Here is a 17,500-nt window from a genome sequence, read left to right on the forward strand (position 1 = left end):
CCTTCGGTGTGGAAGAGGCTGTAATCTCCGTCAGCTGTTTTGCCGTGGAAATGCACCATAATGGCAGTGCTAGGAGTCCAGTCAATAAGAAAGTAGTCTGAGTCGCCGAAGAGGGAGGAGAGAGGGGTAGGTGTTCACTGCTCCGCTTTCGAGTGCGATATGCTGGGAAGGGGTGAGGCTTTGGCGTTTTATAGATAGGGCTCTGGCGTGAGTGTGTGACGGACGTCAGGTATCGTGCATGCCCACGTGCTTTTCTCTGCGTTGAATCACTCGGTCTCTATCTCTGTCTGCGTCTCCCTCTCTCTATCTATATCTTTCTTTCTCATTTTCCTCTCTCCCCCGTCTCTCTTTATCTCTCTCTTCTAAGCTCTCGCTTTTTTACAGTCTCTCTTTTTTCACACTGTCAGTGTTTTTTTTTTACCCTTTGTCTCTCTTTTTCTCGTCTCTTTCGTTTTCGCGATATTTTTTTTCCTTTTTTGCATCTCCTCTGTTTTCTCTTTTTTATATCTCTCAACCTATGCCAGTCTGTCTCTATTCTTTCGCTCTCTCTCCCTTTCCTCTCCTTTAAAAAGTTCTTGCCATTTTGGTAATAATTCAAGCATAAGAATCTAGAGATTTAGGTTTTCATGATATAGACAAGATATAAAAATTAAGAGAGGGGGAGCAGGCATCCACGTAGTTATCACCAATTAATAGATCTAAGTACGATCAAGTTTTTCCTCCTTCTCCACTAACCTTCGTAAATCACTCGTTTGGAATAGTTCCCCCTCTTTCAGTTTCTTGAACGTGACACAGGACGGAACTAGGCCTTTTCCCCCCTCTCTTCCCTTCCCTTGTATTTCTATGACGTTTGCAATCAGGGTGCGTAGGGCCTGATATTTCCTGTTACTCCAATACAACGAATTCTCTTTTATCATCTCACCACCAATCGCCAAGGGTACACGGAGCACTAAAGATAACGTCAAGTGGGTTCTCATGGACGAATCTTGTTGCACAGTGATTCCATAGGAGGTAAAAACACGTACTAATACTACCGGCATTAGACCTCGACCTTAAATCAACATGCGTATTAACATTATACAGTGAGAGGGATAGCTTACTATGGCGTATTGTAACATGTCACGTTGCATGTGTAGTGTGTACTGGGTGTTGCTACTTGAATAGTTTTGTCATGTAAAAAAATACGTTGACTGATAAAACACTTGACTCATTTCCTCTTCAAGAATTAATCTATCTACCTGTCCATTCATCCATCCATCCATCTCTCTATCTCTCTCTCTATCAATCTATCTATCTATGTATATATATATATACACATACATGTGTGCACACACACACACATACACACACACACACATACACATACACACACACACATACTCACACACATACACACACATACACACACACATACACACACACACATGCACACACACATACACACACACATACACACACACACACGCACACATACACACACACATACACACACAGACACATACACACACCCATTCACACCCACATACACACACACATACACACACACATACACACACAGATACACACACATACACACACACATACACACACACACATACATACACATACACACATACACACACATACATACATACATATATATATACACACACACACACACACACAGACACACACACACACACACACACACACATACACACACACATACACACATACACATACACATACACACACACACACACACACACACATGTATGTATATATATATACATATGTATATATACACACACACACATATATATATATATATATATATATATATATATATTGTTACGTAGCTTTCGTACTTTAACAATGACACCGGTTGTTGCAGAACAGGGCGCATAACAGAACCCAATCTAGGTTGATATGATTTGGTGTCAAGCGTAATACAATATAAATATACTTTTGTTTCTCTTATTTCCAAGCTCATAGTCCACTCAGAAGTACGCATGTTCTTATATGCTGCTGTAATATCTCCTGCTTGTTTATCTTAACGGTAATATTAACAATGATATTATCAATCATTAGTAATTTATATACTAGTAATTAGATATTTATATACCAGTTCTTCTGTTCAAGCCTTGTTATAATTACTAATTAATCATCACTTATTATGTTCCACGTGTTTATTTACTATGTTATACTCATCTTATTGTACATTAACTTCTATCATTTATCATTTTCTTTTAGTTTCCCTTTTTAAAGTCTTGTAGATTTTTAGTAATATATAGTAAGTATGCAAGGTAGGGAGTATAAAGCCACTTTATAATTCACTTATATTTTCACCAATCACCGGATAACAAAATAGAAAATCACTGTATCCACAAACATATATTCACTTCTACACATAAAAAATAATATTCATATAGAAATAAACTTATAACATAATACAGGGTGTCAAATAAACTTAACTTACAAATGTTAACGTAAATTATAGTAAACCACAACCCGGCTCCGCCGACCACCGACCACCCATAGTCACCTCCTTCCACCAGTCCGTCCAAGGTCGTTCTACCCCTCAGTCGCCCTCATCCCATACAATCCTATTCTGAGTTGACTAGACCGAAACCCGAACCCGACCGATCCCCCTATGTCTCGTCCACGTATTCCGAGTCCCGTCAGTCCGTCGCAGTCAGAGCGAAGCGGTGTGAGGTCATGCACAGGTCGATGGAAAGCCATGTAGTAATATATATATATATATATATATATATATATATATATATATATATATATATATATATATATATATATATATATATATATATATATATATATATATATATATATATATATATATATATATATATATATGCGTGTGCGTATGCGTGTAAATATGTAATGATTTACCACTAGTAATTTTCTTCTTTTTCAGTATCACAAATCCTCATGGAACTGATCACATAGTCCTTCGGGTTAATAGGGTTTGATAAAATACAGCCAAGGAATTCCTCCTCCATATATGGTCTCACAAGCTCTATGGTTATCTGTCTCTGGCCGTTATCAGGAATTATCACAGACAGATACTTGGCACTCGGTCCGCTGGTGAGGACCTGAACCGGCTTGCTGCGAGTATGTGTTGTTTATTGTGTTTTGAATGTATATTGCATAGACACACAGACAGTCAGACATACATACACACACAAACACAGACATAAACACACACGCACACACACACACACACACAATGTATGTATGGATGTATGTTTAGACGCCGTGGTGTACAGACCTGTTTCATATTTGCTCCGATAAAAACACCAACCTGCACCCACCAATGGGTCCGCAGGCTCAGATGGAAACATGATTGCCTTTCCTGGGGACTTATCTTTATTTTTTTCAAATCTATTATCGTAGATTAGGTGGAAACGAGAGATGCAATGGCAACTTGGGTAAACCAGTAGAGTGAAAAATGATGAAAAGGAATGGGCTAAACCTCTCTCGTGAGGTGTAATGATATTTTCACGGACTATCTTGTCTTTTTTATACTAATTTTCTCTCTCTGATTCTAACTTTCCTTCCCCTCGTTCCCTCCGCCAACTTTCCCCCTTTCCTATCCAGGTAAAATATGGTAATAAAACCATGGTTGTGTATAGACTAGTGATTATTATTCTCAGTAGTACACAGGTGACAAATACAACTGTATCAACTTACAACTATCATACAATATTTACTAAGTTGCACTTCATGTAAGGCGTAGTATGCTTTTTCCGAGCAGTCACTCAGCATTCTATATAAGGCAACTGTTTTGAAAATCAGCAGAAGTCCTTATTCAGGGCCACTGTTATTGCTATATCAGCGAGTAAAAAACCTTAGCAGATAAATATTTTTTTTTTCAAAGTAATTTTTATTCATTTGTGACAATTTTTGTTTGTATAATGCACTTGTTAGAGATCATTAAAGCAAAACGTTCATGTCATAAGCATATTACAATGTTATGTACTTATAAGAAACTTTATTCGCAAATGCAAATGTATATTCTAGTGATTGTAATATGATTATGACAAGTGTTAACACCTTCACATAAACTGTGGTTTACATTTAAAATACATCCCATATGTGTATGTGTGTTAATCATATTCATAAATGTGTTTGTCTCTGAAATATATGTATAAATGTGTCCTCGCTAATATTCAACTTAAGATGCATGCTTACTTAAATCTAATTATAGCAAAAAGACAATAAAATGTGAACAAATCTATGAAACGAGATCTAAATTGCATCCTAAGTAAATATATTTATATAAAAAACATCGTGTCCATAAGTATATCTCAATCAATTCTGAAGTGAAAAATGAATAAAGAATCTCTATGAAATGCACACACAAATAAAAAAAATACACTCGAGAGAAAAGATATGAAATAATGTGAAATAAAAAATATCGTTTGGTATTTCTTCATCTTAAACGTTAATAGGACAAGTATTCGAAGTCACAAGTATAAGTGAAAAGAGTATAAGAATAAGGATAATTTGTACCCAGACATCACCATACCCTCGGTAGCAAAGGAAATATTTCATGTATGTAAAAGAGAAGAGAATGTATACTTTCTATCATTACCATTTTTACAGTAATTTAACCTATAAATGGCATTACATCTCTTTAAAAAATGGATGTAGTAATTTTTTTTAAATACGTAGATATTTGAAAACTACAGTTAATTATATTTTTCATCATGGAATTTGATATCAACCTAACCTAAAACAGATAGTTTCTCAGGTGATAGTAAAGTTATAACATTAAGCACTGTAAGACAAACATTCTTTGGTAGTTACCTTTTATCAAACAGATTTTCACTGAAGGCTAAAAAGAGAGTTACATACCATAATAACCTAAATTGAAATAATAAAGAATTGATAGACAACCTCTTTACCATTTCTTAATCAAATCTTCCTCATAGAAACCACACTAGATACCGCCCAACAAGTTCGGCAGATTTCCAGAGGTTTCTCTCTTTCTCTCATCAAATTTTATGTATTCTTAATCTACCTAATCTTTGTGTGTTTCCTTGAGCTTTATGGTGTCGTAGTCTCCTCGCCGTTTGAAACAGCATCCTCAGGTCGTACTGGTAAAAAAAAGTAGAAGAAAAGAAAGGTATAAAGGCAAGAATATGAAATGCAGGAAATATACCAATGGTGTATATGTTACAGGGAAAGGTATATATACGAGTTCAGTGACGGAAGAATAAAAAATATTCGTATTGTAAAGGTATCACTTATGTTCAGGTTGGGTTGTTATTGTGTGCGATTGCAACAAGAAAAGACCAATATTTTGATGCATATGTCACCTACTCTCTTGAAATAGACACCTTTCACATCTAACTACCATAAACTACAGTAATTCACATTTTCCTTCAATACTGGAGGCCTTTAGACAGTTCAAACAATGATAATGCAGTGAGCGATGCCCACCCACGAGAGGTCGTTCACCCAGCCACCGAGCGCTCATTCTTAGACCCTGTTTAGACGAGCGACTTTAGTAGCGCGACTGCTAGAAGCGCGACTGCCAGGTCAATAGAAGTGAATAGGAGTGCACACACGTAGTGGCTTGTGGCTGGCCCGTGGCGCGACTCGAGATCTCCCTCACAGTCGCCAACTGCTCAACCACTCCAGGTGCATGTGTTGCTATGCGGCTGCACACACCCGGCGACAGCCGATGGTGATAGCACGTCTCATTGGCTAGAGTGGATGGGATTCGACCAATGAGAGAGCATCATCTGGAGCGAGGCAGATAGACAGGCGACAGTAGCTTGTGCTTCCCCCAGCCAAAAGTGGGGGAGAGACGAATCGGGCCACTGTAAGCGCTGTGTGTGAACATTCACTTAGTAGTCGCGCTCCTAGCAGTCGGGCCACTAAAATTGCTTGTCTGGACAGGGCCTTAGAACGAAAAAAAAAAAGACAGGCGCAAACAGTTCACTCACGTCTGCATCCTCCGCCATACGTCTTGATATCGTCGATGGCAAAGCCCCCATTGCTGGCCATGCCGATGATGCTGACGCGGAAATCGGTGTCTGTGTTGACCTGCACTTGCCCGAACTGCCACTCGGGGCGCTGCGTGCCGATGTTGGCCGCGTCCAGAGACCAGATCTGCGAGAGAAGAGATGAGGAAGACGCAATTACCAGAAGAGACATAGACCGTTACCAAGAGTGACAACAACGTCAATATATTTGTGTGTGTGTGTGTGCGTGTGTGTGTGTGTGTGTGTGTGTGTGTGTGTGTGTGTGTGTGTGTGTGTGTGTGTGTGTGTGTGTGTGTGCGTGCGTGCGTGTGTGTGTGTGTGCGTGTGTGCGTGTGTCCGTGCGTGCGTGCGTGCGTGTCTGTGTGTGTGTGTGTGTGTGTGTGTGTGTGTGTGTGTGTGTGTGTGTGTGTGTGTGTGTGTGTGTGTGTGTGTGTGTGTGTATGTGTTTGTATGAATGTATGTATGTATGTATATACATACAAACATATATATATATATATATATATATATATATATATATATATATATATATACATATATATGTATGTCAGCGTTCGGTTTCATGATGAGGATAATGATATTGATGATGCTGATAACATCGGATTTTATAAGAATGGTGAGCATAACTAGCGAAAGGGAAGAGGAAGAAAGAGGTAACGTTATTATTATTAGTAGTAGTTGTACTTTTACTATGGTAGCATTCTGAGGTTTTTGATGGATTTCTTTTTTCTTATTTTTGGACTTGCGTCGGTAATGATGTTTACAATATGTATAATGATCATGTCACTCCTAAAGTATCATACGATAAATACAAGTATGATCTATTACTGTTAAGAGAAAATAGAAGAAATAAGAAGAGGAGAAGGAGGAGGAGGAGAAGAAGGAAAATGAGAAGTAGAAAGAAAGAGAGTAGGAGAAGGAGAAGCATGGAGAAGAAGAGGCAGAGAAGGCAATGAAAAAAAGGCAACAACAGACGAAGACGAAGGGGAGGCAGAGGCACCGCAGGACCGCCGACCCTCCGCCTCCGCCGCCCTGGCCTCGCGAGACGCACCTCCTCAGCGTCTCCTCCGTCTTCTCCTTCCTCAGCGTTCTTGTCGTACACCTCCCTGCTGATCTTGAGCTTCGTGCTCTCGCTGGCGCCGAAGTAGGCGTACCAGAAGGTGAGACAGATGGGCGTGCCGTCTTCTGACTTGTCCATGGGTGGCGAGGTGAAGGTGAGGCTCTGGGGGCGGGCGGCCTGGTTGAACACGTCGAAGTAGGCGTAGCCGACTGTCGAGGGAGGAAAAAGGAGTTATTTTCGAGTCTAAAAGAAGCCTTTGAATTCCGAAAGTGGGTTCTGCCCTTGTTGTTTCTATGATAAGCATGCCATCATCCTTTCTGCAGAGTTCAGTGGAGAAGAGAAGTTCAGAAATGCTTATTCTACCATTGAAAGAAAACTATAATAAACTTTTATCTAAAATTGTTTGAGGGGAGTAATGTCCCCCGGTAATCTTCCTGGAAAGATTGCTTTCGTGAACTATGTCTTGCGCAAATACAGAGCAACTGGAAATATACGACGGAGATAAACCGCCTAATTAGCAGGAACTACGAGCAAAGAAAGAACCTTCGGGTCCCTCCTTTGTTTCAAACCAACCCCTGACAACTCTCCATGATACAGAGTGAAATGGAGAGCCACGGCGGTTCATGTCAACCCTCCGACAGAGAATGATGGTGAGCCTTCCCCGAGGCGCTACTCACTCGGGCCCCCGAAGGTGTGGTCGGGCAGGTTGGCCGGCCGGCGCGAGATCGAGGCGGTGGTCCAGCGGAAGTCCGAGTCCGTGGTCGTGTTCTTCCACTGGCAGGCGTCGCGCTGGAAGTCGCAGTCGGCCTTCGACGTCATGGCCTTCTCCGGCATCGCTGTGGCAGGAGGGAGGGGGAGTTAGGCGAGGCGTACGAAGTTTATGAATATTGTGTACTTAAGACGCACGCGCCTACGTCCACAACTTCAAACATACACAGACACGCACACACACACACACACACACACACACACACACACATATATACATATATATGTATATACATATATATTGAATGATTTTTTTTTTTTTTTTTTTTTAATTGCAGGCACGGAATGGAAAGTCGTCAAGTAGCACTTACATTATCTCAGCATTCATATCTAGAAGTAAATTTCACAGTTTCAGGAGATAAATTCCCCTTTAATCTGGGGCAGGAGAACTACTGATTTTCCAGAATATTCGTTAATAGAATATCTGTACACATACACACACATAAATCGAATTACAGATATAGTTGTATCTATAATGACATAAATGATAAAGACCAGCGCGACCCACTCACTGGAGCAGTCGCCGGTGAAGAGCGTGATGTCATCGAGGGCCATGAAGCCGTTGCCTCGACTGCTGCCCCACGTGCCCTCGAACGCCACCTGGGGAGGGGTAGGGGGCGCCGTCAGGAAGGAGGGTGGTGAAGAGGGTGATGGTGAGGCTGGTTAGGGTTATGGTGGAGATGGTGATGGTTATGGTGGAAATGGTGATGGTTATGGTGGTGATGTTGGTTAGGGTTATGGTGGAGATGGTGATGGTTATGGTGGTGATGTTGGTTAGGGTTATGATGGAGATGGTGATGGTTATGGTGGTGATGATGGAATGGTAATGATAAAGATGATGGTAATGATAAAAATGATGATGATGAGAAAGAGAGGATGGTGGTGATGATGGTTACAAATAATAATATCAATAATGACCATAACAACGATATAATAATAACACTAAATTATACATAATAATGCTAATAACAATAAGTATGCGGTCAAAATCTAATGAGAACTGCAACACCAAATTATTTTCTCACCCAATTACATCATGATAATAAAAATAACATACCAAGAAGTCGTCGTCATTCTGCACTCTGGCCTGGCCGTACATCCAGTTGGGTCCCTGGTGGTTCTTCAGCGCCCACACGGGTTCCAGAACCGAGGTCCCGTCCTTCTCGAAGCTGATGTAGACCATCAAGGAACCGAGAGATGGCCCCGAAGGATCGATGAAAGGCTCATACATGAAGTACCTGTTGGGAGACATTTGCGAGTCACCTCTGCGATCAAATGCTGGTGATTTTATGTTGTATTTTATGTAAGCTTTAAACATGGCAAGATGTGGTGTGTTAGTAGAATTAACTTTGGACTGAGAATTAGAATACTATACAGGTATGCCAGGTGTAAGAAAGTATGTTTATGGAAATACTTCTTATCATATATGTATGAACAATGGTTTGATCACAGTTAATAGGTATTCTAAGCCTGGAACGATGAAAACAACGGTAGTTAAAACAATAATACCCTAATAAAAGTAACAATGATAGTAACGACAAGAAAAAATAACAATGATAAAAATAGCATCAACATTAACAATGATAAAAGCGGTAACTAAAAGAAAAATGATAAAAATGGTAAAAACACTAACGATAAAAACAACAACAACCATAATAGAAATGTAACCAACAATAGTAAAGGCACTGACCAGAAGGCGATGCACATGGGGTCCGACGATCCCTTGATGGTGGTGGACACGAACCAGGCCCGGTCACCCCCGCGCTGCACAGACCCCCGGGGGAGCGTCATGTAGAACCCTGTGGTCAGAAGACAAGGGGGAGGAAAGGGAGGATTATTTTTTGGTGGGGATCTGTTTCTCTCCCTGTTTTATTTCTCTGTCGTTTGTTGTTGCAGGATCATAAGTAATGGAGGATTGGGAATGGAGTGAAGCCATTTTGGGATTGAATATGTACACGGAATCGAGTATAAACGGATGTGTACACACACACACAAACACACAGACATATATATATATATATATATATATATATATATATATACACATATATATATATTCATATATATATATATATATATATATATATATATATATATATATATGTACACACACACGCACACACACACACACACACACACACACACACACACACACACACACACACACACACACATACACACACACACACACACACACACACACACACACACACACACATACACCCACACACACACACACACACACACACACACATATATATATATATATATGTATATATATATATATATATATATATATATATATATATATATGTATATATATATATATGCACCCACACACACACACACACACACACACACGCATATTTAGATATATATGTATATGTACATATATATATATATATATATGCACACACACACACACACACACACACACACACACACACACACACACACACACACACACACACACACACACACACACACACACACACACAGACATATATATATATATATATATATATATATATATATATATATATATATATATATATATATATATATATATATATATATATATATATATATATATATATATATATATATATATATATATATATATATATATATATATATATGCACACACACACACACACACTCACACACACACACACACACACACACACACACACACACACACACACACACACACACACACACACACACACACACACACACACACACACACACACACACACAGACACACAAAAAGCTTATAGATTATATTTCTTACATGTTAAAACTTCTACTCAACAAAGCGGTTCAAGTTATATACACGAATGCCCTTTACACCATGCTGGTTATAAGAGGAAGGGAAAAGCGGAACTAAACAGTAAGGATGTAGTTTTTAAAAAAGTTTGGGGTATTAGGCGGTGCGGTGCTTCTTTGTATTAAAGAAAACGGAAGTATAAAGCAACCTAAGGTAATACTGTTATATTCTCTTCTGTCTGCTTGAGGATTTTTGTTTTTTGTTTTTTTTAGGAGGGGAAATTGATTCATACTTTAAAATTCCACAGGACAAAGTAGTTAACTGAAATAAAAGAGATTAAATGAGCAAAGCAAAACTAAAATGTGCAGCAATCTAATCTATGTGTATATATTATCCTACAGAAAAAAATCCATAATAAATAATGATAATAGTATTCTTTACCGCTATTATCGCTAGTATTTCCCGATTATCCTTACATAAACCAGTAAATTCACCACGTGCGTTTTTACTCCTTATTGAAAATTTAGAAGATGGCGTACATACTTCTTAGACTATAGGCGTGAATGAATTACCTAAGGAGATTACTCTGTGCCTTGTGATGTGCTTTTACCACAACTCTGACGACCCATTTTGATTGTTAAATTTCTCTTTTTGTTTGTTTGATCTGTATCTGATTTTTGTTATTTGCATTACTAATATTGTATTTATGACATCTAATCTTACTAACTCATCGTGAATTAAAAAAATAAATAAATAAAATAAAGTCGAATGCTGTAAAAGATAAACAATGAAAAAAGAGTGAATAGCAAAACAAAACAAAACAAAAAACAACAACAACCAATAACAACAACAACAAAATCAAACAACAAATAACCAAAAAAAAAAAAAAAAAAAACGTCAATTGACCAAAGAAAAGGAACCAAAAGGGTCAGACTTGTGGTGGTGCGAGAACCAAGAAGGGAGCACTTGCCGCGGTCTTGCGCCGAGCTCTCGTGGGCCGCGGACCCTACGTCGGGAGACAAGCGTTAGTCCTGGAGGCCGAGGGCGGGGGAAGGCGTGGGCGGGGATGGGCGGGGATGGGGGGGATGGATGAAGGCGTGGGCGGGGGTGGGCGGGGTGGGCGGGTTTGGAGGGGGATGGATGAGGGTGTGAGCGGAGATGGGCGGGAGTTGAGGATGAAGGCGAGGGTAGGGATGAGCAACTTTTTTTTTTTTTTATAGGAAGATGCATGGCGGCGTGGGCGGATTTCGAGGAGGATGAGGCGTGGGCGGATTTCGAGGAGGATGAGGCGTGGGCGGGGATGGGCGGGTTTTGAGGGCGGGGAAGCCAAGAGGAACGTAAGGGGACACTAATGGGCGTGAAAGGGGGTCGGGGGGGGGGGTGGAGGGTGCCGTGGGGCCTAGTCCGAGGGCGTGAGAAGGGGGTGGGCGGATGGGCGTCGTCTGCCTGGCGTGGAAGGGGCAGGTGGGCGGAGAGATGCTGCATGGGTGCGTGGAGAGGAGGGGGAGGGGGGAAGGGAGTGAGGGAGTAGTATGAGGCGAACGTAGGGGCGTGAATATGAAGGCATGGGCGGGCTTTCAGGGCGGGCGGAAAGAGATCGCGAAACGTAGCATAAGAAAAAAGGGAAAAAATAGAAAGAAAATGCAAGGGAAATGTGAAAAGGTAAGGTGCGACTTTGAATAATTGACGGTCGAAATTGCAGAATTTTTTAGGCTGGATATTCGGTTTACATTTATGTAGACTAAACATGTGTTTTTTAGTGCTTATGTAAATAAAAAAAAAAAAAAAAAAAAAATACATGTCCAACAAAATATACAGATAATTTCAGTTTTACACAGAACAATAACTTTTTCCCTTGTTAAAGATTTTTTATTCTTTTTCTGTAAAACGCGCGCGAGTGTATTGAAGTCTATAATAATACACCCTCCTTTAACCATCTCCATAAAAAGACGAGATTTCTACAGATCACCGAATTACACGATAAAAAAAATCGTTTTTTTCTGAGCGCCTTTTCTGAATTTAGAATTTAGATTTCAGCCGCAAGATAATCTAATATGACAGCCTGCTACATCGAGAAGAAGAGGTAAACAGATTAAGAAACAGAAAGAGAGGAAGAAGGAAAAGGGGAGAAACAGAGGTACATAGACAAACAGGTAGATAGATAGGCCTACAGAATAGGCATATACGTACAAGGATAAACAGACAGATAGACAGATCAATCGATAATCAGGTAGACAGATACAGATAGGCAGACATTTAAGGATGAGAAACAAGCAACATACAAAGGTGACGAATGAGATCATGTTGGGGTATGTTGGGCACGAAATAAATGTACTCAGGTGGACTCTCGTGCAGGTACATTCGCGTATATAATTCTCATGATATTAACACATGACAAAAAAAATGAAAAATAAAAAATACAAATAAAAAATACAAAAGACAAACGGAAAGTAAACGAAAATTATCAACACCATAATAATTTGTTAACACATCAAGCAAAAAGTGTGAAAAATGTGGAACATGTATCACATGGCAAGAACTAAGGGAGGTGAAATACATGAATAGATAAATAAATAGGGATTTTTATCTTTCTAGCAACTGAGAATCTCGATAACAAACCGTAAAGAAGAAGAAGAAAAAAACAACAACATACAATTATATGCGAAAAATACATATTCAGGTCCTGGACCAAAAACTATAAATAAACATAAATAAATAAATAAAATAAATGAAAAAGAAAAAGAAAAAGAAAAGAAAAGATTAGGCATCTACTATCTATCCTCTGTGAACATCTCAGACCCTCGTACATTCCCGAAGAAGCTCCAAGCGCATAGGCCTACCTTGCGCCGTGCCGATGGTGTGGTCACGTGACGGAGCCCGATTGTCCGCAGCGACCGTCCGCACCCAGTCGATCTCGTCCGCGCGCTCCCTCGGGCCCGGGTTCGTCCATCCGCACTCGTCCACTTCGAAGGTGCAGTCGCCGTTGTTTCCGGCTGCCACTTGGGGTGCACCTTGGGTAGGGGGGAAGGGGAGGGAGGGAGGGAGGAGGGGTGTGATTATCTTAACCTTTTTTTTTTTATGGATTTGTGTGATCTTGGTCAAAAGGAAGTAAGCATTTTTTTCTTTAGATACACACGAAAAAGGGAAAAAATGCTACCACCAAGGAAAAGAACATGCTATTACACTTACTCCTGTTAACATCAAAAGACAAACTTACTCGGACAAGCGCCCTGGATGATGGAAATGTCGTCGATAGCGATGTCCCCCAAGTTATTGGCGCCCACCACGCCCTCGAACACGATCTGAGACGAAGCGCAAGAACCAGTTATTCTTCTAACCGCGAAAGGGAATTACATCATGCTGTGATTATATTTACAGTGCACGGAAACTGTGGCATTGGTGAGTATACCGTTAGCATGATCTTAAAGTAGACATAATACAGAGTGTGCTTGTAAGACAACATGAGTTAAGACGGATACATGATACATATTTTGTGCGCTGTTTCGTTCATGCACATTACAAGGCACAGTCAGCAAGCAGGCATACAGAGAACTGCATCTCTTACTACTTGAAAGCATGGACAAAATACTTATTTGTAAGTGGAATGATAACTCCAAAGAGAATGAAAATACCCCTACCTGTGCAACTGATTCACATGGTTGAATCGTTTGGGTGTTGTTTTGATATCTAATACCTAATTGTGATATGTTTCCGATCTCAATCAGTTTATATCTATCAGTCTATTTGTATGTATATCTCTCTATCTCACTATTATTAATGTATCTATCTATCTATGCAATATGTATTATTAGATATTTGTAATTTTCCCCATTTCTACCATTCCCCAATACACAGAATTTTCCGCATCTCCGCGCTTATGAATGAAATCCTAGATGCAGCAGTTACTCCGTGGCCTGCGCGCCTTGACTGTACCTTGAAGCTCGGCAGCTCAACAGAGTTTGGTGGTACCTTGAAGGGCGAAGGGGAGGCAATGGGTACCTGGCCTTGGTACCACGCATTCCCAGCCTCACCAGAGATCTGCCAGATAACCTTGTCTTCGTCGGTGTTCACGTCGAAGATGATGACCCTAAGGGAGCCGATGCCGTTGCCGAACATGTGTGTCCAGAAACGCATGCACAGGGGGCTGTCCGGGTCTGTTGGGAGGGGAGGGGAGGGGGTGGGTAGGGCAGTTGTTAGGTTGGCTGTCATGTTGACGGAAAGGTTTTGCGTGCATGTGAGAAAGCGGAACATCTTTCCCGAGTGACTTTCCTGTTTCCTAACCTGTCTTTCTCTCGTTTCTCCATTAACCCTAAAAAAAAAAAAAAAAAAAATCCCAAATGACTGTTTCTCTATCCTTCCTTCTCTTCCATTCTTCCCTTTCCCTTTTATTCCATCATTTCCCTCCCTTTTCCCACCGACGCACAAACCAACTCACTGGTGCCTTGGAACTCCTGGCTCATGAGTCGCGCCTTGTCTCCGGGCCTCCTCGGGTAGCTGGAGTCGATGAAGGCGTACCCTCCCATCATGCCGTTGTTGGCGAAGGAGGAGCGGTCCCTCGGCGGCCCCGTCGAAGGGTTCAGGCTGCCGCGGCTCTGTGGGGGGCGGGGGAAGGAGGGAGAGGGGGATGTTAGACGGTGGCTGGCATTGGAGTTACTGTGTGTAAATGTTCACGTATACTTAACATATATGCACCCTCACTTAACGCACTGTATGTCTGTCTGTCTATCTATCTAGCTGTCTATTCATCTATCTATCTATAAATATTTTTCTTATTATCTATTCATCCACATATAAACACACACCCACATACACATATCCATACCCACACACACACGGCCCCCCCACCCACTCACCCACCTACCCAGCCACCCACACATCGAAACCGAAGCCCCCTAACCTGCGTCCAGTCGAAGTCGTCCTTGGAGTCCTGCGTCCAGCCGCAGATGCCGCCCTCGAACGTGCAGAAGGCGCCGCACTCGCTCGAATCGGCGAAGGAGAGCTCGTCGATGGCGATGAAGCCCCGGAACCTCCTGCTCAGGTCGTTGCTGTCCACGGGGATGCCCTCGAAGATCACCTGGGGGAGGAGGGGGTGTTGGTCGAGCTTATTTGTAGGTCTATGGCTCTATTCTAAGCATGTAGGCCTATGCTCTATTAGCGTTATTTCCATGACGATTTTTGACTTCATTTTAATCATGTTTATTGTATTAGTATTATTTCCATGACGGTTTTTGATCATTTGTTTATCATTTGCTAAATAGGGACTTGAATATGGAATGAAGGGAGAAAATAGAGAAAACAACAAGAAAAGAAAAACAAAATACAACCATTACTAACAGTACCCTCCTCTTCCCCAAAAAAGAAAGAAAGAAAGAAGAAAGAGCGATAGAAAAAAGGAGAGATAGAAGGAAAGAAAGAAAGATAGAAAGGAATATAGGAAGAAAAAGTGAAAGATCGATCGAACGATAGAAAAAAAAGGAGAGATAGAAGGAAAGAAAGAAAGATAGAAAGGAATATAGGAAGAAAAAGTGAAAGATCGATCGAACGATAGAAAAAAAGAAAAAAGATAGAAAGAAGACGAAAAAAATAAAGATATAAAGAAAATGAAAAAAATAAAGATATAAAGAAAACGAAAAAAAATAAGATAGAAAAGAAAGCAAAAGAAAAGAAAAACATAGAAAATGAAAATAAAACAAACAAACAAAAACAAAGAAAAGAAAACCTATAAGAAGAAGAAGAAGAAAAAAAAAACACGACCAAATCCCTTTCGACCCAAACCCACCGAGTGCCTCTGGTCGAAGGTGTAGACGACCTGGCCCTCCTTCCAGTCGCCCATGGTCATGTCGCGCGCCTCCCACAGCACCACGTCGTCGCTCCCGTCATAGCCCATCATCATCTCGTCCATGTCGTCCTTGGTCATGTCGTCGGGCATCGGGTGGAGGAGGACCCGGAGGCGGTCGGGACTCAGGCCGCCGATCGAGTACCTGGGGGCGGGAGGGAGGCGGGGGTAGGGGGGGTGGTTAGGTGGGTGGAGTGGAGTGGGGGGTGGGGGGGAAGGGGGAGTGGGGGGGAAGGGGGGAGTGGAGTGGAGTGGAGTGGGGGAGAAGGGGGAGTGGCGTGGAGTGGACGGGAGTGGGGGAGAAGGGGGAGTGGGTGAGTTGAGTGGAGTGGGGGGTGCAGTGGAGTGGGGTGGAGGGGGGAGTGGTGTGGGTGAGTGGAATGCGGTGGAGTGGAGTGAAGTAGAGTGGGTGGGAGAGTGGATTGGAGTGAAGTAGAGTGGGTGGGAGAGTGGATTGGAGTGAAGTAGAGTGGGTGGGAGAGTGGATTGGAGTAAGTAAATGCATTGGGTGAGTTTAGTTGGTGGGTATGAATAAAATGGGTGGGTGAGTGGAGTGGATGAGTGCAGTGGAGTGATCGAGTGAGTGAGTGGGTGCACGTTTGAATCGGCGATGATGGGTGGGTGTCTGCCTGTGTGTTTTATTCATATTCGTTTTATCAGCATTGGGATTATATTAATTAATATTACTATTATGTAATCACACTTTGCAGGAATGTTATTAGTATTGATTGTTATGCGACAATTTTTTTTTTTTAACTGAAGTCCACAATCTAGCTTTAATGTGCTTGGCTTTTGGAACTATTCCCATCGTAATATCTTCATTAACATAGATATTTGAGATATTAACATCAGCATTATCCTTATCTTTAACAAATGATTTATTATCCCTTTAGACTTTTTGTAATAATTATTGAATCTATTTTTTTCCTTCTTCGTTTTCCATCGTGTTCGTTAGACAATTTCTTTTCCGTGCAACCTTAATTCGCTTCCTCATCCCTGGTTCTTAATTATCCTTCCCGATGATCATTTCCCACCATTATTCTTTTTATCCTTTTGCTTAATCCTTGACTAAT

The 17,500-nt window shown here is 41.1% G+C and overlaps 1 protein-coding gene and 1 long non-coding RNA gene across 3 annotated transcripts in view; both read right to left on the bottom strand.

Moving 5' to 3' along the window:
- The window catches only part of LOC113810173 (uncharacterized), a 1,251-nt gene extending 901 nt beyond the window's left edge, over positions 1–350 (bottom strand). The window contains exon 1 of the long non-coding RNA XR_011398838.1: positions 1–350. This exon is cut by the window's left edge and continues 8 nt beyond it. This is a non-coding gene — a long non-coding RNA (uncharacterized lncRNA).
- A 3,272-nt stretch (positions 351–3,622) lies between these two features.
- Positions 3,623–17,500, bottom strand: part of LOC113829244 (MAM and LDL-receptor class A domain-containing protein 1-like) — a 60,102-nt gene continuing 46,224 nt past the window's right edge. For both annotated transcript variants that reach the window (XM_070127258.1, XM_070127257.1), the window contains exons 7-19: positions 16,371–16,572; positions 15,489–15,665; positions 15,027–15,183; positions 14,561–14,745; positions 13,809–13,893; positions 13,432–13,602; positions 9,512–9,620; positions 8,879–9,059; positions 8,334–8,421; positions 7,731–7,889; positions 7,045–7,262; positions 5,955–6,120; positions 3,623–5,099 (exon numbers count right to left, since the gene is read on the bottom strand). In XM_070127258.1, coding sequence (XP_069983359.1) covers positions 5,050–5,099; positions 5,955–6,120; positions 7,045–7,262; positions 7,731–7,889; positions 8,334–8,421; positions 8,879–9,059; positions 9,512–9,620; positions 13,432–13,602; positions 13,809–13,893; positions 14,561–14,745; positions 15,027–15,183; positions 15,489–15,665; positions 16,371–16,572 — 1,948 coding nt within the window. In that variant the 3' untranslated portion in view covers positions 3,623–5,049. The remainder of the gene's footprint in view (positions 5,100–5,954; positions 6,121–7,044; positions 7,263–7,730; positions 7,890–8,333; positions 8,422–8,878; positions 9,060–9,511; positions 9,621–13,431; positions 13,603–13,808; positions 13,894–14,560; positions 14,746–15,026; positions 15,184–15,488; positions 15,666–16,370; positions 16,573–17,500) is intronic.

This window comes from Penaeus vannamei, chromosome 11 (assembly GCF_042767895.1).
Source record: "Penaeus vannamei isolate JL-2024 chromosome 11, ASM4276789v1, whole genome shotgun sequence".
Taxonomy (NCBI): Eukaryota; Metazoa; Arthropoda; class Malacostraca; order Decapoda; family Penaeidae; genus Penaeus; species Penaeus vannamei.